At 31.6% G+C, this 25924-nt stretch overlaps 1 protein-coding gene across 7 annotated transcripts in view; it reads right to left on the bottom strand.

Annotated features, from left to right (window-relative positions):
- Positions 1–1255: 1255 nt before the first annotated feature.
- LOC132749443 (tyrosine-protein kinase CSK-like) overlaps positions 1256–25924 on the bottom strand; it is a 48067-nt gene continuing 23398 nt past the window's right edge. For 4 of the 7 annotated variants that reach the window (XM_060739175.1, XM_060739174.1, XM_060739176.1 and 1 more), the window contains 9 exons: positions 24908–25008; positions 18059–18281; positions 13645–13813; positions 13046–13148; positions 11543–11701; positions 10355–10454; positions 9678–9779; positions 8079–8165; positions 1256–7406 (listed from right to left, as the gene is read on the bottom strand). In XM_060739175.1, coding sequence (XP_060595158.1) covers positions 7230–7406; positions 8079–8165; positions 9678–9779; positions 10355–10454; positions 11543–11701; positions 13046–13148; positions 13645–13813; positions 18059–18281; positions 24908–25008 — 1221 coding nt within the window. In that variant the 3' untranslated portion in view covers positions 1256–7229. Of the gene's footprint in view, positions 7407–8078; positions 8166–9677; positions 9780–10354; positions 10455–11542; positions 11702–13045; positions 13149–13644; positions 13814–18058; positions 18282–18861; positions 19082–21713; positions 21937–24907; positions 25009–25924 lie in introns of all 7 variants that reach the window. The other 3 variants (XM_060739178.1, XM_060739180.1, XM_060739173.1) reach the window with 2 other exon arrangements.

Below are 25924 nucleotides of genomic sequence, written 5' to 3'. Positions count from 1 at the left end.
AAGATACCAAATCAAAACAGGTGTTTTTCAAACACATTACTATGAGTAGTAGATTTTATAAAAAAGAGAATTATCTTTAAAAAATAGGACATAAATTTTGTTATGAGTATGTTAAACAAATACACATCAAATGAAAGATATATACAAATACATTATACCACTCAGGTAAGGCTTGACTACTCGGCTACAGTCAGAATATAAACGTATACCCTACAATAATGATTTACTGATTTCAAGGTAATGCCAAAATATCAAGGCTTTTAAGTTGGCTGTAAAATGAATCTTCAGGCCATAACCCATGTTGTTTCAGTGAATTTGTAACAATTCGATTCACCAAATAACGATTCAATACACCTCATAAATATTAACTCCAATTAAATAACGATTTGTAATAGTTAAATAATGATAAGCCACAGTATGATCATAACAATAATTGTTTGTTCGTTTTGGGGTTTTACGTCACATCGCACAGTATAGGTCATATCACGACATTCCAGCTTTACTGGTGGAGGAAAACCTCAGGTGCCCTTCCCTGCATTATTTCAGGCACGAAGGGGCACCTGAGTAGAACCACCGACGTTCCGTAAGTTAGCTGGAAAGCTTCCTCACATGAAAGAATCCAAAGTCCCTGTTGAGATTCAAGCCCACAGAGGTGAGGAGCAAGTGGTTTGAAGTCAACAACCTTAACCACTCGGCCACAGACGTCTTAGTGTGAATGGTCTTTGTTAAATTAACTCAATAAATGCAATTTTTTTTTTTTAATTAATTTGTCAAGGACAAGACATCCAACTTAAAATACTATCAGATTTTCAATTTATCAAAGAGTAACATAATTACAGAAGTATATTATGTTTAAATAAAAGAAATCTTAAATTAAACATACACTTATGTTTAACATTGGCTCTGTCATTGTTAACTAATTTACAATGTATTATGTATTTTGGAAATAAAATCCGTTTGTTTTCATGTGTTTTTAATCAATAAAAAGTCAATTTTTATTATACTTTTCCACTTGATAATTGATTTATATAATTAACGAATAAATTTAAAAGGAAAAACTTAAAGGATTCCATTAACAGATTGAAAACGTGTTTGAAAAATTGTATTTTAACACCTGTGGCGAACCTTTATTTAACTGTGGTGAATCGTTATGACTCTGGCGTATTGTTATGTGGCAAATCATTATTGTGGTGAATCGTTACATTACCATATCAGTAAGTGGCAATATTGGCAAAGAAACAACAACAACATTAGATTATATCTATTCAATTTATTGTTTATAATGGTACAGTTGTATCAATGTAATTAAGAAAACAGAACATGTATGATCAATTAATCAACTATACAAGAAAACATACATACAAGTACTACCAAATCTCTATATATGCTTTACATATCAATGACAGATAAATGATTATAGCGGGTAGAAAAGTATATAAGGGATGGACATATTAATTGTCTTCTTGTCTCTTTAACAAAGACATACATATATATCTATATCAAGCTGCACATGATATAGGACTTAACCTGCAGAATTAGTGTTTTGTGCCCTGTCTTCAATTTGGAACAGTCTATTCAAAGTTTAAGGTATGCTATCAAAATAACACAGAAAATTAGCTATCACCAGTATAAAGCCTGGTCAAACTGTACAATATGTGCAGGCTGGGCTGGCTCTATACTGGTGGCAGAAGTTTTAGACAGGGCAAGTGTTAATTAACATTCTGTACAATCTCTATATACTTCACATATAAACAGCACATGTATGATGCCACACTTATGAATCTGTAAAAATTAACTATAAACTAAATGAAACATTATGCACAAGACAGCTGTCAGTTTTAATTCATGTAAATTTTTCATGAACTATTTCAACATGCATTACAGTTAATGTAAATCAAAATTAGTATGTTGAATCAGTATGTTTTTTCTATCAAACCTAGTCATAAATATTATTTTTGGTTATGATAAAAGTTTCTACAAATTTGTCATAAAAGAAATTAATCACTAATTAATTGTGTAATCAAAGCAAGCATTTGTATTCAAGCAGAGATACATTTCACTATGTCAGCTTCAAATAATGTAAATGTTTTATCTTTAATATTTACAATTAAAGAGTATAAAGCTTTATTGGGCAAAAATGTCTACTATATCACCAGACATACTGTTCGAATCATCATAGGAATCAAAGCAAACAACTTAATTGATATTTCTGAAAGCAAGCAATGAATGTGTGAAAGCATTGCTTACTTTGGTGGAATTTGGAAATTTGACAACATATTACTCTGTTTCTTCAAAGTGATCATGTGTATGATTTAACAAAAATATTTTTTCATATATCATAAATATTATGCCAGATATAAAGCCTTATATTCTTTAATAATATTTTCCAGTATGATAGAATTGTATGTAGATGATCCCTGTACAGTATATTATTTCTGGAATGGGCAGCACCTCAAATAAAAACAGGAATCAAATTAAGGCCTTCTACGAGACACTGAGAAAAATATCTGAAACACATTTTCTCTACAAAAGAGACATGCATTGTATATCAATAGTTTCAACATATCAACATGTATCTCAGAGAAAAAAAAGAAACATAAAGATATACTACATTATAACCAAATACAAAAACAAAGAAATCTCTTGGAAAAACAAAACTCCAACAAAACAGTATTTATGAATTGGCATTTTACTATATGCCTATGTGTTGCTTATTTACACTATAAGAATGATACATAAAATAGTATATAATATATATATAACATAATAACATAAATAAATGCATCACTTTGTTCCAGTTCCAAAACCTTCCATATAAATAGGTCTGGATTTTATCATCTTTTTTTTCACCAATCAAAACAATAAATCCTTATTTTTGAACAGTTTGATTGGATGATCAGAACAATGACAGTATTAAGGTTAGGTGGCAACAATACTGGTTGAGGAATATCTCTATGTGCCATTTATATCAGTATATAAGAATCTGTCATCTATGTAGATCAAATGCCTTATACAGTATAACAATTAGCATACATTTATAACTTCAATTTATTCAGCAAATCAACACTGTATCATTCCTGTAGCCAAAATACATTGGTGATATCTTTCCTCAAACTAAAACAGTACAATTTATTTATACCGAAATAACAGAGAAACAATGAAAACAGAAGTTTTTTACCAAAATATCAAAGTAAAGCTTTGTCTAAAACAAAATTTAACTGAGTGTTGACAGATTTATGCAAACTGGATGGATATCTAATTCCTACACTGAGATAATACATAAGTCACTGGTTAACCTGCTGGTTTACACAAAGTAACACATGGTTTTGTTTGTAATACTGTTTATGAGCAGTTGACTTAGCAATGAATAGAAAAGTCAGGGCTAAATTGGATAAAAAAACAACAACTAGAAATGACCATTTTCATGTTGCAATCATGTTACAAATGTAATTGGTTCGGATCTCAATGTGAAAACACTAAAATTGAGATAAAAAAAATACAACACTCAAAGTGATAACAGTGTTATCATACTGATTTACTTGTTTTCTAGGTATACACTTCATAACATAATATTACTTAACTCATTTTATCAGCAAAATGTCTTTCACTAATATTATAATAATAATAATGAAATAAGTAGATGGTTTTGTCAGATAAAAAATCTTAGCATAATAAATTCTTAATGGATAAAAGATCAAAAGTCATCCCTATAATATGATGTATTCACATTAATGTCTACAAACTCTAGAATATTCACAAATGAACATCTCAAAAAGACATCAAAGATTTCTACATAGAAGCACCAAACTTATTTACCCAATAGTATAGTATAGATTTATCATTCAGGTAACCTAGGTAACAGAACATTTATGCTAACTAGATAGGAGAGGTAAAATACTAACAACACAAAATATATCTGTCTTCTCTAAAAAGCTAAAAAAAATCACTTTGACAACATTAATAGTCAAATAGAAATCTGCTCAACAACAATAACAAGTGTTATTGGGTTATACTCCTGAACCCCTAAAACATTTCTCATATTTGGTTGTTATAAAAAGGCATATTTTGATCGTAAACTTAACAATAAACAAACAAAGGTAAACATCATTATACAATGTTGTAATACTAGTTATAAGCACTGTCATATCATTCAGGGGGGAAACTTCTAGTCACATTACTGCAAATTAAATGGAATATTTGAACAAGTATAAAATAGTGTAGGTGGGGGATTGTCTTAAGAAAAACATTATTGTACTGGAAGTGAAGCTTTCCTCAACTTAAAATAAGAAATTAAAATTTAATTCCCTGCTGAGGTGAAGAATTTTTAAATTAAATTTTACTTACAAAAAAAACTAAATCTTGAAATAAAAAAGACAGATGGTCAGACAAATGCCCAAAGTTTAAGTGTGAGAAATTGAGCGTTTTTCTTCAACCACTAACACAGTGTATAAAGTTTGTTCAATATTACATGCTTAGTTTAAAGTCAACAAAAATGTATGTCTTTTAAGTTCAACATTAACATCGTTAAGTTAAACAACAACAACAAAAAGGAGGATAACTTAATACAAATATACATGTGCTTTAACTATAATTTCTTGAAATATTAAAATCATTCTCTTCTGTAAACATTTGCTTCTTTGTTTACATGAAAAACATAACATCTGATAGCTTAGCTTGGCAAACACTATCAATTACTGTATTCAATGTGAAGGGAAAAATTCCAAAAGACAATATCATCATCAAACTATCAAATATCAAGTTCCATAAATATATATGAATAAAATCCCAACAAAATGGGTCTTACATATTTATCTTACACATAAATAACTAGACTAAAAAAGACATCTGTAAAAAAAGATGATAAATTCATTGAAAAATAAATGTACAAAAATACAGTCTTACAAAAAAAGAGAGAAAAAAATGACACATTTGCTGAAATAGTTTTTCATTATTACATACAGTTAAACTGACATCTTTTTGCAAATAAATCTGATTATTTTATTCACATTATAAAATATTTTATATCACTTGATAAACCTTCACTCTGCTTATGTTGTGCAACAGCTTTATACAAATTTTCACAAATTTAGTATGATAAAGTTTATTATTAAGAAAATTTGGAATTCTTTTAGTCAAATTAAGAGATTTCAATTATATTAAATTATTTAAAGAGAATATCCAATAGTATAGTGTCTGGTTACACTATACTGAAATTTTGGTTAAAGAGATGTCACATGACCTGTCATTAAAGCCACCAGTGCGATATGTACTGATATATACTGGTACCTGTCCGTCACATGACCTGTCATTAAAGCCATCAGTGCAATATGTACAGATATATACCAGTCATACATGGCTCATCAGATACAATATTTATATTGTGAACACTATCATTACAGAGCTATAAACTGTTAACCAGTCAATGAATTTAAGATTTTGAATTTACTAGCCCGAATTCCAGTTTTAAATTTATTCTATTATATATTTTACTAAATTTTCTTAAAAATTTCACTAGCCGGAACTATTTTTCACTGGCCATGGGTCACTGGGCCAGTACTAAATTCGATGACTGTGTTAACACATGTCATACATAATCACATTATACACTTAGTTTGAAGAATGAAGGGTTTAAATTATACGCATTTTAGACAAAAACATTAAGGCGACTTTCTGTCTACATTAAACACAGAATCAAGCATATTAACTGGCCACAAATACAATAAGAATATTCTTAACACTTGTTTGGTGGATACTCCCCAATGTTGCTTTGACAAAGCTAAAAGCATGTTAATAGGGTAAGGAGAAACTCAGCCACTGTGACCTTACCCTAATTGACCTTAAACACTATACAAAGTTACATTGTAGTTGACCACACAGGTACCAAGAACACTTAGACTCTAAGGTTTCAGAAAATAAATTAACATGCTATGAGAATCATGTGAAGGAAGGAAGAACACACCAGCAACTATGATATGCTCAATCAAACAAACAATTTGGGAGGAGTATAAACCTATAATACAGGTAATCTAACATTTCTGATATCCCATATATTAAACTACTAACAAAACATCATTCCTAACAGTCACATGTACACTGATGCTTCTCATGACAGTGAAATAATTACCTCAAGCTTATATTAGATTTGAAACAATTGCAATGACTCTACACACTCTAGTTTGTCAAAAAAAACACTTTAATATGAACACTACTTGTAATATTTCAAAATTTAACAAAAAGTAAAATAGCTAAACAGAGAGGCCACCTGTCTGATACAAATTTTAAATCATAACAGAACACTAACACTACATTTATGACTGAAATTTTATTTCTCTTTTTTTTTTTTGAATAAAATAAAATGTTTCATTATATCGAAATTCTAAATTCTTAAAAATAAAACTAAATTATGAACCTTCTCAAAATAAATAAAACAACATTTTTTGATTGCCATTAACAAATACAAGTTCTGTATTTCCTTTTTGGCAATAAATGAATTCATGATTTTTTTCTTTAGAATTTCAGATTATTTTACCTAACTCTTAGGCTGCTAGAGGCGATTGACTCTACCCATTCAACCAGTGTAGACCAAGATCACAAGGTGCATCCATGCTGTCTGATCATGATCTGCACTGTTTGCTACTCAGTCTGTGCTTATTTTAAAATATTTCCTAAAATTGATGAATGGTTGTGTCCAGATTGAAAACTGAACAAGTCCATTTAAGATTTTTAGGTTGGTAAGGGTTTATGATAGTTGAAATGGTGTAATTTTTGCATGAACACTACTTTACCTTCACACACTAGCACAACTAAATCACAAAGTTTTCTCATATCTGATATATACAGCCTACTCATATATAGGAATTCTACCAACATTGTGTGTTTAAAGCACCTACAGTACTGGACCAATCAGCTATCACAGTGACCATTTAGCCCCTCCTACATACAAAAATCTTTGTGACAATCAAAATACTACCAAATTAGCTCTAACTTGCTTACTTCATTCAATACTCTTGATTTTTTTGCGAGTAGAAAAATATTCTGAAAAGTATTAAAGTAATAGACCTTAACTTAAGTCTATATATTTAAGAAAGACATCTGATATACTTTATTTACAATATACTGGTATTTAGGTAAGATATGTTCATCACCTATAAGTTCACCAATTGATATAAGATTAGAATTTGTTTCTACTGTAACGTAAAAAATTTGTAACGGACACTAATGTTTATATATCATACAGTAACTGCTTGTAAATCGTGCAGTTTTTGTAACACTGTTTTGAATGCAGGTCGTTTGTCCGCCTCAGCTTTCCAAGCGTCGGTCATTATGGCATAAATTTCTGGAGGGCATCCCTCAGGGGCCTCCATTCTGTAGCCTCGTTCAACATGCATTACTACATCGGCTAGTGGCTGAAATTGTAAAATCATGGTAAATAGTTATAATATAATTAAATATCTGGTACAAGGCATAAACTCGCATAAATAATGAGAACAGTAATGTGTATATAGCTGATGTAATTATTTCAATGAATTTAGACACAGGGATAATAGTTCACTAGCCTTGAAAATAGTGAAAGAACACATTCTGCTACTCTGAAGCGGATGCATTATCTTCTTTAAAAGTGCGGGATTTTAAGTAATATCAACAAATCTGTGGTCTTATAGACCTTCTTGCATTATTTCAGGTTTAGGTTCTTGCATTTCATTTCAGCTGCTTGTTGTTGCATTAGTTCAGACACAGGTATTTGCATTATTTAAAAGCTACTTCTTGCATTATTTAAGGTGACCGTTCTTGCATTATTTCAGTCACCTGTTTTTGCATTATTTCAGTAGTTAAATGTTCCGTTATTTCAGGCACTGGTTCTTGCATTAATGTTAGTTGCTCATTCTTGCATTATTTCAGGCACCAGTCTTTGCAATATTTCATTTGCCAGTTCTTGCATTATCAGATGCCTACTATCTTGCATTATGTCAGAGAGCTGCTTCTTGTATTATTTCAGGCATGAGTAGAGTACAATGTATACCCATGAATTTTATTGACAAAATGACAGTAAGTAAATTGTAAAGCAAATTTTAACTTACAATTCTAGGATACGGGACACGGCCAAATGAGTAAATTTCCCACAGAAGAATGCCAAAACTCCACATGTCAGATTTGCTGGTAAAACACTGAAACCACATACAAGATATTTTTATAAAACTATTACAAGAGAGACATTATAATCCTGACTTGCCAACCAGAATGATTGCAACATTGATTCACTGGATATTCTGTTCAATGGTTTTCTACATTTATATCAGGAGGTATTGTATGGTAACTAACGACAAATTCATCCCTTCAATCTTAACTTGATAGAGAAACCATATAAAAGCTACTAAAGAGAAAATGCTAATGATCATCTATTCATTCACACATGAGAATTAAATGTGTTCTTTTTTCACAAACTTGTCTACTTGTCTTAGGATGTGTGTTGATGATCCATGCACTGCTTCATGCAAAAAAGGCTTTAAAGGTAGTTTTTGTTTTGTTTTTTTTCAACTCTGGTGGTTAGAGAAACATATTGCAGTTTAACAAAATAATGTGCAATAGTATTAAACACTAAGAAAATGAATGTATCAGCATGTATCCAACACATTTGGAAGAAAGCTGTAGAAACTATATGACCTTCTGTATAAATTATGTATAAAGCAGGGACTGCCTTGGACTGAAAATTTAGGGCCTTCAGGGAATATAGGGAGAAGTTTTGAAATTTAGGGAGAAAGTGATCATCAAATCGAGTTATATCATTGGATTATTTTCTAATTTTATTTCACAAAATAGACATGTACACCTTTATATGTACATGCATATAAAATATACATGTATATGGCACGGAAAATAAACAAATGTGTATTTGAAAATCGCTACATATGATGATTTTTAATGAAGTACTAGTTGCTCAATAAAGTTTATTTAAGCAGTTGATTCACATCAACACAACATTTTTTTTCAAAGTTCAACCATTCAACAGTTTCTGACTCTTAACTTTTAAATGCAATAATTAAGAAGAAAAGTTCTCTTAATTCATAATAATTATCCAAATTCTATCAATTTACATCAATTTTAATGATGAATATTTTTGTTATAAATCAAACAAGACATATAGCGGAAATTGTAAATCAAACAGAATGTTTAGGGAATATTGTAAATCAAACAAGCATATAGGGGAAATTGTAAATCAAACAGAACATTTAGGGAACATTGTAAATCAAATAGGATGTAAAGAGGATATTGTAAATAAGACACAAATATATACGTTTGAGGTAACTTAATTATCAATTAGCTAGCTTTTTATCATCTGCCGCATTCATATCAGGGTATTTCACAGCTTTAATTTATCGAAAACTTTATGTATAATCAATGCGCTATTTTTAGCGATGTGGATTTCCAAGTGTGAATTCCAATTGTGGCTATGGCCACGCTTCAGTGCGTGTGCTAATTGATACGTCATATTACACAATTAAATCTGCCTCCAGGCAGTTTTATCCAGTGGTGTAATATACATGTCAGACCTTTCATAGAGATTTTAGGGCAACTAGAATTTCGCTTTTCAGATCATATAGGGTGAAGTGAAAATATTTACGGCGAAGTTTTCGCCTGACTTTGCCCTGAACGCAGTCCCTGATAAAGGTAACACTTACATTGTCCCTGAGTGCTTCTGGTGCAGTCCATTTAATTGGGAACTTGCCTCCAACTTGGGCTGGGTTATAATCTATTCTATTGGCTAATCCAAAATCTGACACCTGTAAAATATCATTGTATAAATTATTCTTTGTGTTTATTCAAGTTACAGGGAGTCAATGAAAATTACAGAACTGTCAGTCTAAATGTTCAATTACTAAAACAGAATAACAATGTTCATTATCTATCTGGAAGTCTTTAGTTTAAGTATTTCATTTCACAATATGCGTGTTGTAGCCTAACAGTACTTAAATGCCATTGATTGTTTGTTAGCCTTGTAATCAACATTGTAGAATTAAATAAGTACAATATTATCACAATCGTTTTTTGGTTGGGTTTTATATCTCACCAACACAGTACAAGTCATAGGGTGGTTTTACAAGCTTTACTGCTAGAGGAAGACCTCAAGTGCTCCTTTGTTCATTATTTCAGGCACAAATAGGCACCTGAGTAGAACCATCAGCGTTCTGTAAGCTAGCTGGATAGTTTTCTTACATGAAGGAACCTGAAGATGCTTGAAGTCAACAGCCTTAACCATTTGGCCACTGACGCCCTTTCTCATGATATCAAAAATATGTATACTTTTTGGATTCAATAACTGTAAAGAGGAGAGGAGTGTAAATTAGTAGTGACATACCTTGGCAGTACCTTCGTCATTGACAAGGACATTTCTTGCTGCTAAATCTCGGTGAACCAATTTTCTATCTTCTAGATAGGCCATTGCACTACATGTATCACTGTATAACATTAAAATTAGAACATTAAAATATCAATATAGGCAATCTCTAATATTAACTACATGTATATCATTTGAAGTTGTTTAACTATTGTTTTCTTTTCGCTTATTCTTATAAATTCAATGTTTTTAAAACATTGACTAGTTTTAAGCTGGAAACATTGTTATCAATATCATCAAGCATATCTTGCATATTTCTGATATATCTTGCTATGATTAACCTGTACAATGCTAGCTGTAACAAGAACATCCCTATGCAAAGTTAGCCTGTATATGTACATTTACACTAGAATCTATATAGACACTTAATTTAGTATTTTGAAGATAAGCAATGGACAAATAAAAAAAGTTCATTCTTATAATTTATATACAATGGTAGGTTTTACACAAGAAATGACCAAATTTTACCTTGGTGTCATTTATGCAATGAAATAAAACTACTTGATTTATCTGGACATATATAATGTCATGGAATAGACTTTACTTGAATTTCCCTAGGGGTTAACAATGTAATGGAATAGATAATACTTAAAGCAGCCTTGGTCTAACAACATCATGGTATACAATTTACAAGAATTTATTACATGCTTTTCGGTGGTTTATAGAAATATATCAGTGACATAAAATTGGTAATTTCACTGTTTGAAACAGTGAAATTACCACTTTGATAATTTCACTGTTTTGAATTTAAGCCCCTTACGTTGTTTCAGTGAAATACCAGCGTGCACAGAACTGGGTACCAACTTAATGATGTGACGTCGTAAATGACGTCACGTTGTATTATTATTTGGCGCGCTTTTTATTCAGTATTAGGTTTAATGTCTTTTTAAAACGTTTCTTTGCATATAATAAAAAGAAAATTTGTTTAGTTTAGTGTAAGATCGAAATATATTTCACCTTGTGAACACCAAAAGTTCATATTTCACTCGTGGTTGCCCACTCGTGAAATATACCTTTTGGTGCTCACTTGGTGAAATATACCTTTTGGTGCTCACTTGGTGAAATATATTCCGATCTTACACTGAACTAAACAAATATCCTCTATTTATTTCTGGGTCAACAATATAATGAACCTTGAAATAAGCTTACCTTGCAAAATTAATTTGATCCTTCTTTGTGATAACACTTCGTCCTCTAGATCGTAAATATTCTACAAGGTTACCTTTACCCATAAACTCTAAAACTAAGTATATTGTTTTATCTTGAATTATTCCTATAAGTGATACGAGGTTGGGGTGACGAACTGACCTACAAATAATGAAAATATGCAAAAATAATACAAAATATTTAAGTTATATATTGCAAAAAGTTGTATTATGGAGACCACTGCATCATTTGCTTAAAATAGAACAATTAATATGAATGTGTGTTAATGACTGGTGTGGCAGCTAACATTGTCAATATACCAGTTATCTCCAGAATTGACTAAAAATGAAGTGAACTCACTGTCACTCTCACATAACACAGATACTCAGTCAATCTAAACCCATGACCTGCTGTTATCAAAACTAAGACTTTGTCACTAGTATAGAGTCAGACCAGCCAACATATCCGACCAGTCTGTCCAGGCTCTATACTGTTGATAGCTAAATTCTCATACTTTGATATTGTAATACCTTAAACTTTGAATTGACTGTTTCAAATTCAAAGCAGGACAAATCCATTTCTAATTTCAGCAGGTGAAATGTCAAGAAGGTATATGAACTGTCACTATTAAGGTAACAGAGACTCTTGTGGCAACAAAATATATAAACAGCCAATATTCAATAGAAATTGAACTTTCAGCTTAATGTGAAAGAACATCTGATTCTTAATAAGGGAAAACTTACAATTGTTTATATGATACCCATTTAGAAAGAAACTTGTTTTATTTTTGATTTTCATGCAACAGATTTCACTCGAACTATACCAAATGCTGTACCACTTAACCCATTACTTCATGAGCATTTTGTGAAAAATGGCTGTTTTCATTGAAAAGTCTCCCGTTACAAGTTCAAATTGCTATAATACTATAAAAACTGCTTCAACACTAATCAAACTTGGCACAAATGTTAACTGGACCATTGCCCTTGCAACAACATGCTCAGGCTTAAATTTTCTGTTACCATGGCAACGAGGGGACATCTCAAAATTGCCAAAAATCACTATTTTGCGTTGATTTTTTCCATTATAATTGATTTCAAAGTGCTGCAACTTCTCAATGGATTGAGATGGAGTCAAATGCTTTTCAGCGTTGGTTACACGTTACCTTATGATCAATCTGGGGTCATTTATAGCCTCTCACAAGTCCAAAATTTTCTTGGCGATGAGGGGGACTCCGCCCCCCTTCAAACCCCCCCCAAACAGAAGGGGGCACATCCCCCTTCTGGCAACCCCCTGATGTATCTTTTGGTTGTGGGGCCGCGCCGAAAAAGTGGTCACTTTTTTAAACAACATTTCTCAAACAAAAACAAGTGTTAAGGGCCTAAATAATGCATTTTTTCACCATTTGAGACAACAAAAAGGGGGGGGGGGTGAAAAAGGCGTTAAAAGGCGTGTATATGAAGTAATGGGTTAAGACATCTGTAAATGTACAAGAGAAGTTGTACTTACGTCATCAAAGAAGCCTCTTGTAAGAAAGACTGAGCTGCCCTGTTGTCATCTTTGAGTTTCTTTATTGCTACAGGTTTGTCTTTATATAGACCTTTATTTACATCTGAAACACAGTCATAGTTTGTCGTCTTTAAATGTCAATATTTCCCATATAACTTTAAACTTGTACTGTATATCATTACTAATGTTTCATCAATACTAATCCAGATATTGTCCATAAAGCGAGACTTAATTAATTTAAGTCACTGTAATGCAAGATGGGATAAGACCACTTAGCATGGAATCCGATGTATGGTGATACAAGCTGTCTAATTTTAGTTCAAATAAAAATCAAAAGACTTGAAACTGCTATGATGCTTAAATGAATATAATGCCAATTAGACCCTTTATAGGTCATACAGAATGGTATTATACAGAATGGTATTAAAGAAATTTAAAAGTGGCACAAAGGATTAATATAGTGATTCAAAACGATGGATGCTCTACGACTAAGTAGCGCAAAAGATATGGTAGAATGTGTAGGTAGAAAATAATCTCTTCCATTTGGAGTACATGTATTTACATTCTTAATCAATACAGAGTATTAAATAAAGTCTGACCTCCGAATTCTCCTTTTCCTATAAGTTCACCAATTTTTAAATCTTCTAAGCTAAGAGTCCAGCCTCCTTTCGCAAATTCTTCCGGTGAGACTGAGAAAAAGTTTCCACCTTGTTTTGGCAGTGGTGTTATTAATTTTGTACATAAGCCATCAGCATCTTTTGTGTAATGCTGAAAAAACAACAACAATGTAATACACATAAAGATCTACATAATTATACTATATTGTGACACTGTAACAATTGGTGACAGTAAAGAATCCTCAATTTTTAATATATTTTATAGAAATATGAAAATAAAACATTTACTTGATATGCAATATTAACGAATCTGATAAATGCATGTATCTGTTGATTCAATTGCTTACTGATTATATTTCTTATACTACAAACTTGTGTTTCTTATTGTTTAACTGAAGGCCATGCTGTCAATAAGAAATGTATTTTTTTAACATGCTACCTTCTTGAAATAAATTGTTTATCATTATTACTATATGTGTTATTATAACCATTATGTGTTATCAAATGTTCAATATGGATGTTTAAGGAACAAATAAAGATACTAGTAGAACAAAACAAAGTCCAATTCAGCATATATTATATATAAGTATCATGTGTTATAAAACAAAATAAATTTTGTGTAATAATTGCTATTGAACTTTCTTTGACATTTAGTCAGTTATAATACAACATGTTATAATTATGAGCCTGGAAACAAGTCTATTAGAGCATGTTACATTATGGTTGTTATCATACAATTATAATGTTTTATTAACAAGCATTTCCTTTACAATGACTGTATACATATTTTACTACACTAAGACTTGGCAATAAAAACAGGAGTTTTAACAGATGTATTTGTTTGTATATAAAACCTTCATATCAGTGTGAATGACTTTTAATTACTTAATATATTCTCAGTACAATGTAGTATTTAATGTTTACTGAAAGAGAAAAACAGTGAAATCATTAATTACAGTTGCAAAATGCCTTTCTACATGTCACATGCCTTTATATGGCTTGCTAATAAACTTGACAATTGACAAAATATCAAATGCTTTAAATAAAAGTGCATAAATAAATACATCAAAACAGAGAGAAAACTATGTTCGATATTTCTTGTCACATTAAAATGAGAACTGAATGGGAATTTCAAAATGCAATATGGTTCGAAAGACAAGTAAAGAAATGGATGGACAAATGAACAGGCAGATCTGATGCAAACACAGTGTAACAATTACACATCTTTTATACAGGAAAATATCATTCTAAGAAATTTCATTTTCCAGAAATGAAAACAGACTAATTAGCATCAGAAAAATAAAAGAAATTACTTCAAAATAATCTCTTAATTAAATCAATCGATGTGTGTAATATATATTCCACTTAATACCTACTCGTATATAGCATGCCCTAAACAGAAATCATGGTATATTAATAAAATAAAACATACAAAACTTTCTTTAATCAGTCCGCATGAAAACTGTTGTATATATTATTCAAAAGTTTGATTATATAAAGAAGTATTATATCAAATAAAGGAGTCTTCAAATGTTATATAACATGAAATATACCAAATGTCCTTTAACTGATCATCTCTTCTGTGCCAAGAAATATCTAATTAGCTAGAATAATAGGAAAGTTAGTAAAGTGAATTAGTTTATTATATGTCCATCTCCCCATTCTAGTTATATGCTGAAGCTTAAGATATCTACAGCAAGCTTCCCAGAGTGAATTTAGTCAGAAATTCTCAGGAGTTTTCCATAATCAGTGAAAACAAGACACTAATAATGACTATAGAACCGTATAATTATATACATCACCCTCCAGCAAAGATGTATCTTCAAAAAAGATTCTTTAAAGAGACTGGGTGAGGAAAAACACCTCTCAGCCACATTATGTCCTTTTTTATAGAAATTAAAATTTACTGATCACATTAAAAATATCTTATGATTCTGTTGCCATGTCAACAGGAGTTCTGCCAGAAATAAGCCAAGTTTTGCATTATTGAAAAAAAAATGAGGAGAAAGGAGTTAAAACAGTGTATAATTCTTTTAAATATTTGTTTAGTGTAATGAAAGCGTGGTTTTAAAATAATGTATTATAAATAAGAAAAGATGGTAAACCAGCAGAAAGTGATTAATAATTCAAGATCACATTCACCAAGGTTATGTTTTATTCAGCCAATAAAGTTAAAGCTTAAAAAAACCAAAAAAACTTGTGAAATGTTCATAGATGTTCCATGGACAAAATATACAAGACCAATATTCCCTAATACATCATGTACCATTAAAATTTATGTATCAGTTATTTAGTTTTGATTATAGATATTTGAAGGTGACAAACCCATACAACTTCCTGGTATTGCTTACATTTATTTGCATCTTTTTTAACTTTCCCTGAATAAATTCTCCTTTCAATATGGACGAAACCATTCCTCCCCTTTAAGGAAAATTTCAAAATATTTACTGAATAGCAAACAGTGCAGACCATGACCAGATGTGCTGGCTGATCCTGGTCTGCACTGGTCACATGGAGCGAACCTGTTGCTGCCAATCATCACATAATTCTGTCTCAGATATTGAACCAATCTGAACAGAAATTAACTTTTATTTTCCACCTTTCAAAGCAGCTTAAGCTTGAAATTTAAAATATTCTTCAAATTTTTAAAATATTCAAAATACCATGTACTTTAATCAAGTAATTTTTCTAAATCACATCTATATTTTTGATAAGTAAAAGGAAAAAGGTTTTAAGGGAAGCATATCATTTATGTTAAAGATGCATGTTTGACAAAGTTTTTTAAATCAGTTCTTCATCTTGAATACAACAAAGCTGTCTGATATTAAACAGTTTTCAATGTGTTGGAAATACCGAAAATGTCACATGGGTTGACCAAATTATGTTTTTTGTTATCATATGATATACATCACTTTATTTTTATACGGAAGCTAATATACTGGTTAATTATATCATATATGCACAGACACTGGTTTCATATTTCCGTTTAGTTAACATAATAGAATTAAAAGTATCACAAGTTATATCGTTTGACAATATCAGGTTATTAAGATTTGTCTACTTTTGTTGGCTAGCACTGTTAGACAAAGACACTGTCAACATTTACATGATCCTTGTCCTCAAAAAATATGCTACAAGTTTTCATGTTTCACGAAAGTGGGGGTCGGGGGGAATGAAGCATAAGGACATGGAGGCAGAGTCAGCAAAGTTCTTGTGTAAATAACAGTATGTCTGCAGTAACTGTCAAAAGCGTGTAAAGTTAAAAGCTTAAGCATTTTATCAACATTTCTATCCAATACTGACAAGAAAACAACAGTAATCTATAAAAATCCTTTTATATTAGAGCAACACCCTTTCAGTTCCCAAAACTAATCTTTACAAAGAAAACAATCTAAAATGCATTATTTCTTCTTCCCAAACCCACAATTTACATGCAATTTTATTGCAACTTAATATTTCAATACAGTGAAGAAAGAGCTGTTTGCATAGGTCACCAAAGAAAGGACTTTATTATGTATATATATGGTAAATATAATTATACTTGTAAAACAAATATCTTGACATATTTCCAGTATAATTGCAAAAGTTAAAACAATTTTCCTAAATTTTTTTCTCTGTTGGGTTTTTAGTCATCTCGATACTTTTAAATGTCATATGGCATCTGGTGGAGGAAGATTTAACATGCCTCACTGTGTATTATTTCATGCCCTGTACGGCATTATTTCAGGCATGAGCTGGCATCTGAGTAGAACCACCAACATTCATTAGCTTTATCTATCATATCACATGCTGGCAAGCTTCCTCGTCCCCAAAAGTCTTGTGCAGGTTTAGTGGCAAGTGATTCTTACCAGGGTTCATAATAATGCTTTACAGTAGGATTATGCCCTTTGTTTATTAAAAGAACAGTCTAACAGATGCAGTGGAATAATTTCAATGATCAAGATAAAATATGTTCAAATCCATTCATTAAATTATCAGGTGAGACCTAGCAAATGAGTTTCTATCTTAAATCAAGAAGACCTAAGTTATACCGGTAACTATAATACTTGTAACTACTGAAAATACAATATGATGTATTCCAGGTTTTGCAATGTTTGTCCATAAATACATGTACACATGTACTTTAAGTTCTGTTTTCTGTTAAAGCTCATTATTGTATACATATTTTACCCTTAAAGGAATCAATCCAGTTTAAACTTAAAATTTCAGGAAAGACATCATGGTAAAATGAAAATGGAAAGACTGATTTTTTTATTATATTATGTTTAGAAAGTAGACAAAGTTTATACTGGAAACAAATCAAGACTTATTCATATTTAGATTATAATTATACAAATTTCTACATTTATATATGGAGGGAATGTTTTGGGTTGTTATGGCTACGAGGGTGTGTTACCTCTACAAGCCTTGGTAAATTATCAAAATATCCTTCCTCATCAATCGTTAGTTTATTTTTGCTGTAGATGATACGATAGTGTTCCACTTTGTTTTTATGACAGACGCTGAGCGTGTAATCTCCGGGATAGTGTACACTTTCCCGCACCAAAAACAAACCATTCGTCTCGATGTCTAAAAGAAGTTTTTCAGCTTTCAGTCTGTCTATTTTGCCATGGAACCATCTAAAACATGTCAGGTGTAAGTTAACAATAAAAGAACTGATTTACGATGGCCATTTTTTCCGTACCTTTTTAAGTCGTTCTATCATAAAGAAAAAACAGTTATGTCAGATTAATATCTTTGGCGAGCAAGTTCAACATGTGAACAACAGTAATAGGTAGAGAGAACAGCTTGCAAAGCTACAAAATATCTAGAAACAACAACACACATATTACAATGAATGGAGAAAAAAATATTAATCTGACAAGACTGTTTCCATGGTGACTACTAACTATAGACATGCCATCTCCAGTGTTAATAGTGAAACAAACCCTACAAAACCTCTTCTTTTTAAACATATCATCCTTTTTGTTTATACCCTTAATTTAGCTAACATGATTTAGTGAACTCTTGTCTCATAGTTTCTTCTTTAAATTTTAAATATGAAGGCAATAATTATAAAAAATACCTTCACAATTGTGATACAAATATGAAATGTTTGTCTCAGCAGAAGTTTTGTAGTTTTGTTATTTCACATAATGGACAGTCATGGGTTATACAATAAAGCCTCAACAAAACATTTGTTGCTTGTGTAAATTATACCTCGACTAGCTGTGGTAAATTATCGAAGAAACTGTCCTCATCAATTGTTAATTTGTTATGTTTATAAATAATTCTGTAGTGTTCCACTTTGTTTGTACAGCATACACTTAGAGTATAGTCCCCAGGAAAATTTACACTTTCCCGTACAAGAAAAAGTCCATCCTGACGCGGCTGTAACAAATCATCAGCTTTTCCTCTATCTATTTTTCCATGAAACCATCTAAAATAAGGAGCATGCCTCTAAGATACAGAAATCAAAATAAAGGGAAAAGAAATGAAATAAAAAAAATCTAAAATGTATTTCTGCCTAAGAACAGAAACTCTACACACTTTTGTTCCTTTTTTAAGTCTGAAAAAGTAATGTTATCATTAGTCATATTCATCAACAAAGTTTACTTCCTATTTTTGTGGGATTTTTTTTTGCCAATTACTGGTTCAGGAAGTAACAGTAACTATCAAAGTAAAAGCCTAGTATCTCTGCTTCAATTAACTACCAATCTGTCCTAGTGTAGTGTATCCACTTTAAAGTTAAAGTGAAAAAGTAATATTAACTATTATCACCTTAATGTCAAAACTGGATTCTTTTCGTAAATTTTTTTTTTCTTCATATTCCGCATTTCTAAGATTATCCCTGCTGGTCATGTGACTGTTAAGAGATTAGATTTGAAAATGAGTTGATCAAATGGAAGCTATGTCTTGCTGTCAGCCATCTGTTTAAGCCAGAAATACATTCTTGGAACAACATTTAAAGCAACTACATATACTATCAAAACTTGTTAAAGCCAAACTTCTGTATTGATTTTGGTCAGCATTTTTACTTATGACCTAATATTGTGCCTATGGTAATTTAACCTTGTACATTCTTTCCAGTGTTCTTTACTTAATTTACCATATATTGTGACATTATTTCTGTATTTTAAGTCTGGCCGCCTGAGTCTGTAGTCTATAAAAGGAGATCTCTAATACACTACATGATATGTAATGGTAATAAGAACAAGAACTGTCGATGGACAGTAACGCTCGACTATTCGAAAATTTGTCACAAGGGTGTTTCATTGAGTATAATAATGCTTACCTATATGAATACATAAAATTGTCCGAAAAGGTACAAACCCTTCAAGTTTCAATACATTCCCTTCAGTAGTTATGGAGATACAAGCTTACACACAAAAACTTAACCAAGAATTTATGAATCGAAAAAGGGGCATTATTATGCGAAAAAGTAAATCCGAGTTATGGGACTTGTGCCAATCATATAAGATAATCACAGACAACAAGTGTGTGAAGTTTCAATCCATTCCCTTCAGTAGTTATGGAGATACCAGCTTACATACAAAAACTTAACCAAGAATTTCGAAGTCGAAAAAGGGGCATAATTATGAAAAAAAGCAAATCAGAGTTATGGGACTTGTGCCAATCATCTTAGATAATCACAGAGAACAAGTGTGTGAAATTTCAATCCATTCCCTTCAGTAGTTATGGAGATACCAGCTTACATACAAAAACTTAACCACAGGGACGCCGATGCCGACAAATGGGTGACTGCATTAGCTCGATTATTCTGCGAATAGTCGAGCTAAAAATCTTAAACATAGAGGGCTCATAACTCACTGAATTTTTTTTCATGTGGTGATTGAAAAGTATGATCTGAGATAAAAAGTTAATTATCTTCCATGACTTTTAATAATCAAAATATGGGGGGAAAATACAGAAGTTTAACTTGTTGTGTAGTAAACACAAAGACAAACTCTGACATGTCACTTCAAGGCATGACAAAACAACAAGAACCTGTAAACTAGAATAAGAGGTACATCATCTGTAGGGCTAGCCTAAAAAATATCTTTGTTTCCCCTTCCTGGACCCTGGCTACATGTTAGGCTAGTGCAGGTATGAAAGAAAAAAAAAATGTATTTTTTGTTATTAGATATAATTATCTTTAGTAGTTTTGCCTTCAAAAAATTTATTTCTAGCATGGTATGTTAAAAAGCTTTAAACCAAAGAAATTATTCTCATTTACAGTTTCTGCTACAAAAAAAAATTATTGGGTTCTGGCAGTTTCTGCAAGTTAGTCTTATAAGGGGAAACAAACAATACGGTACTTTATTATAGGCTAAGTTTTAGGACAATATCTCATGCCGATTCCACTGCTTCCATATTCAACATCAAGCACTAAATTTATATAGAGACATCTTTAATTTAAAATATAGTAAATCTTATCTTTTAATTACAAAAACTCCTTGTTACATACAGCTTTTTGTTAGAACACTCACATCATTTCTTGAACACTCATTTGAGAAGCTGTGTAACTAGTATTTAAAATTTCATATTACATTCATTGCAACTTACCAAAATAGAAAGATCATCAGAAACCATTATTGCAGTTCCTTGTATGTTTTACAAAATATTTTTAAGCAGCTTACTTCATAATCCATTTTTTATCAACACGAATCCTAAAATGTGCCCAAAATAAAACAGTACCAAGTGAAATGATGATCATTATAGAATGTTATGTATAAACAAACATGACGATGTGCGACATACTGTATGATCAGTTGTCAAAATATCACACGCTCTTATTAATTCCCCGTTAACTCTATCCTTATAAAGAAAATGTTGTTTGATCAAAACAGTTTCCAAGACCTGTTGAAATAGTTACTTATAATTCTAAAAATATCTCATGCTAACAACTCCACATATAAAACTGCTAATGCACATTACAAAACAAAAATTTTCGGAACACAAATATAAACAAAATATAAATAAATAAACTGCACTACTGATGATAACATGAGAAAATGATCGTTCATAAAACTGAGGAGCATAACGTGAACATTCAGTCACATGACCATTACCTCCACCAATGACATTAGACTATCAAAAGTACACTCTCCCCCATCAACCTCAAGATGATTTCCCCGAGTCAATATTCGATAATGATCAACACGTTTATCACAGCAGACGGACAATGTGTAATCTCCTAGAAAATGTACGCTATCTCGTATAAGGAAAACACCATCTTCACGTGCCTGAAGCAAATCTTCTGCCTCCTGACGCGAGATAGCCCCGTGATGCCAGCTAGAAACATGAGACGCAATTAATAAATAAGTCTTAGAATAATTAAAAATATCTGTAGCTTATATAGTCCTGTAACAACAATGGAAACGCTGCATTTGCCATTCTGACACTTGTAAGCACTCCAGATCTACTTCGAACCCAAAAAATCTAATTCAAAAATCATAAATTACTGCTAATAATATACAAGTGTTTGCCAACTAAATTATAGTCGAAACTTGCAACTTAAAATAGAGGCAGTTTAAAATTTCTGATTTAATGCTGATCAACAGTTTAAAACTCTACAAAGAGAAATTAACGTGTTACATAGCATCAGGTTTTATCCCCTCCTGTGCAAAGATATGTCAAAGTAAAAATTCTATTATCAAAAATTAAACCTCATCTGAAAGTTAACACCGTTGACTAACTCTTCATGTTGGAAAAAAAATCATAAGTGTTTAGTGTTATAAGTTTGCTTACTTTACACAAACTGTTTAAATTTTGGCCTTTAACTTGAGTAATCACAGTGGCAGCATGTGTTTTGCACATTACATTGTTAATTAAGGTAAACATTAAATTTTGAGCCAAGTTTAAAGAAAATCCTTCTACGATAAAAGACTTATAGAGCAGACACAAAACTGTGAGATATTTGACCCTCATGGGTGGCCATTACCAAAGGCCTGCACATAAGAGGCATGGGTTCTGCACATTGCCTTGTGAGGTGAACATCTGAGCCGAGTTTGAAAAAAATCTTTAAATGAATTGGATTTTTAGAGCACACAATGGATATGGAAACACCAACTGACTGACCAAAGTGACTCCAGTATAGCTCCTCCAAATTATGTGGGGAAATAATAAACTAGGTTGGATGCTGTTAAAGTTAATGGAACCAGCATCATACCAGAATCTCTTTGAATATTAATGAGCCGCGTCATGACAAAACCAACATAGTGCGTTTGCGACCAGCAAGGATCCAGACCAGCCTGCGCATCCGCGCAGTCTGATCAGGATCCATGCTGTTCGCTTACCAACCCTATTACAAGTAGAGAAACTGATAGGGAACAGTATGGATTCTGATCAGACTTCGCGGATGCACAGGCTGGTCTTGATCCTTGCTGGTCGCAAACGCACTATGTTGGTTTTGTCACGACAGGGCTCATTTACTGTTAAACATTAACTGGAAAAACACTGGTACAATTAACAATGAATACATTAATCTGTCTCAGTACAAAATAACAATTAATGCATCATTTCATACCTTCACCAAACACACCTTTCCCTTTCTTTAAACAATTTAAAACATGAAAATATAAACTAATTATCATAAATTAGTGTTAAATCTTAAGTATAAATTATATTAAGAAATGAAGGAAAAGCACTCTACTTCATTTTACATTTTCCTTATATCATTATATCACTATTACTTATAAAAAGCCATTGTAGTATTGAAATCATTAAAATTTTCTCATCTGTTTTATTTGATAAAGTTTTGTTGGTAAAAGTGCTTTAACTAGAAATGTGTCCATAGGACACGGGTGCCCCCACCGCGCCACTGTTCTGTCGATCTTTTTACTAAGTCAAGGGAAATAACTCTACAAATACTGGATAAATCCACAAGCGAAACCCCAGGTGCAAATCTAAAATATGCTGAGCAACCTGCCCATAAGATTTAATAACTATGTCAAATCCTTTTTGAGAAACTAGCGACTTAAGTTGAAAATTGCAAAAATTTTCTAAGTGAAGGGCAATAACTCTAAAAATACTTAATAAATCCAGACGAAAATACCTGGTGCACAACTGCACATGCTGATCAATATTCCTGTAAAGTTTCATGACTCTAGGTCAAATACTTTTTGAGTTACGTGCGACACATGTTGAAAATTGCCAAATTTTACTAACTCAAGGGCAATAACTCTGAAAATACTAAAAATATCCAGACAAAAATACCCAGGTGCACAACTACACATGCTGATCAACATTCCTGTAAAGTTTCATGACTCTAGGTCAAATACTTTTTGAGTTACATGCGACACAAGTTGAAAATTGCAAAATTTTACTAAATCAAGGGCAATAACTCTGAAAATACTAAAAATATCCAGATGAAAATACCCAGGTGCACAACTACACATGCTGATCAACATTCCTGTAAAGTTTCATGACTCTAGGTCAAATACTTTCTGAGTTACGTTCGACACAAGTTGAAAATTGCGAAATTTTACTAAGTCAAGGGCAACAACTCTGAAAATACTAAAAATATCAAGATGAAAATACCCAGGTGCACAACTACACATGCTGATCAACATTCCTGTAAAGTTTCATGACTCTAGGTCAAATACTTTTTGAGTTACATGCGACACAAGTTGAAAATTGCAAAATTTAACTAAGTCAAGGGCAATAACTCTGAAAATACTAAAAATATCCAGATGAAAATACCCAGGTGCACAACTACACATGCTGATCAACTTTCCTGTAAAGTTTCATGACTCTAGGTCAAATAATTTCTGAGTTACGTGCAACACAAGTTGAAAATTTGAAAATTTTACTACGTCAAGGGCAATAACTCTGAAAATACTAAAAATATCCAGACGAAAATACCCAGGTGCACAACTACACATGCTGATCAACATTTCTGTAAAGTTTCATGACTCTAGGTCAAATACTTTTTGAGTTACATGCGACACAAGTTGAAAATTGCAAAATTTAACTAAGTCAAGGGCAATAACTCTGAAAATACTAAAAATATCCAGATGAAAATACCCAGGTGCACAACTTCACATGCTGATCAACATTCCTGTAAAGTTTCATGACTCTAGGTCAAATACTTTTTGAGTTACGTGCGACACAAAAGTGAACGGACGGACGGACGGAAGGACGGACGGAAGGACGGACGGACGGACAAGGGTAAATCTAAATGCCCACCACTAACGTTGGGGCACAATAAAAGTCTATACAAAATTGGTTATCATCATAATATATGAAGGAGTGTATAACTTACGGCATAGCATGAAGGGAAACCTCTGTCCGTTTCTGAACATATGTAGCTGGAATCATTCCTTCTTCCCCATTATTATTTTTTGCTTTGTACCAATTCACATCCTAAAATATAAAGTAAGTCAGTCAATTTATAATCACAAAACTTTATACATGAATATACGACATTGCAAAAGTTATTTCAGCATCATTCAATGATTTTTTTCAAAACATGAAGAAAATCATAGTTTAAACCAGACCTGCTTAAAAAAAATAAATACAAATGCTACATTGCAACAGATTAACAATAATTAATAAAGTAACAGTGAAGTTTCTGAATTAAGCTGCCCCTCAAGAACAAGGTAATTTAACGGTCAATATTATATTTCAATATGTCTGCAGGAATGTCATATTAAAGCCAAAATTCTCTGGCTTACGCCTTATAGAATTAAGACAGACAAAAGTTTTTTTTGGTATCTTGTATGTCACACAGACACAGTAAGGTTCAAACTGTGACTTCACAGCTTTTCTGGAAGAAATACAGGGATCTCAATCACAAATTTTGGTGCCGAAATTCAGCACAATTTCCCCCCTTAAAAGTATATATTTTCCCATATTTTTACTAAAAATCATGTAAAAAGATATAAACAATGTTTGCTCTGGATCCCTTTATCTATTATCAGTTTAAAATGAAGTATATCTATTTTTAGCTTTATTACTATTGATTTGAGCTAGTTAAATATTTCATCTTTTTTATATTTTAAACTTACAGCAACCTCGAAAAGGGTTTTACAAATTTATTTGAGCATCTTGTAATATAGTGCTGCTATCAATAAAGACCAAGTTCTCACTTCTTCATGTGAAAAAAAAAATCATTCTAAGGCCATTAGAAAAATTCATAATTTCAATTGAGCAAAATTTTTCTTTGAAAAGTGGAGTTAAAACATTTTTACAGATTTTTGTCCTATTACAGAGATAAGAAAGATATTTATGACTCATATACTTGTATGTATAGCTGTATAATACAACATGTTTATTTAAC

Source organism: Ruditapes philippinarum, unplaced genomic scaffold (assembly GCF_026571515.1).
Source record: "Ruditapes philippinarum isolate M1 unplaced genomic scaffold, ASM2657151v2 ctg3892_1_1_1_1, whole genome shotgun sequence".
NCBI classification, from domain to species: domain Eukaryota; kingdom Metazoa; phylum Mollusca; class Bivalvia; order Venerida; family Veneridae; genus Ruditapes; species Ruditapes philippinarum.
This window is presented reverse-complemented; position numbering and strand designations above follow the sequence as displayed.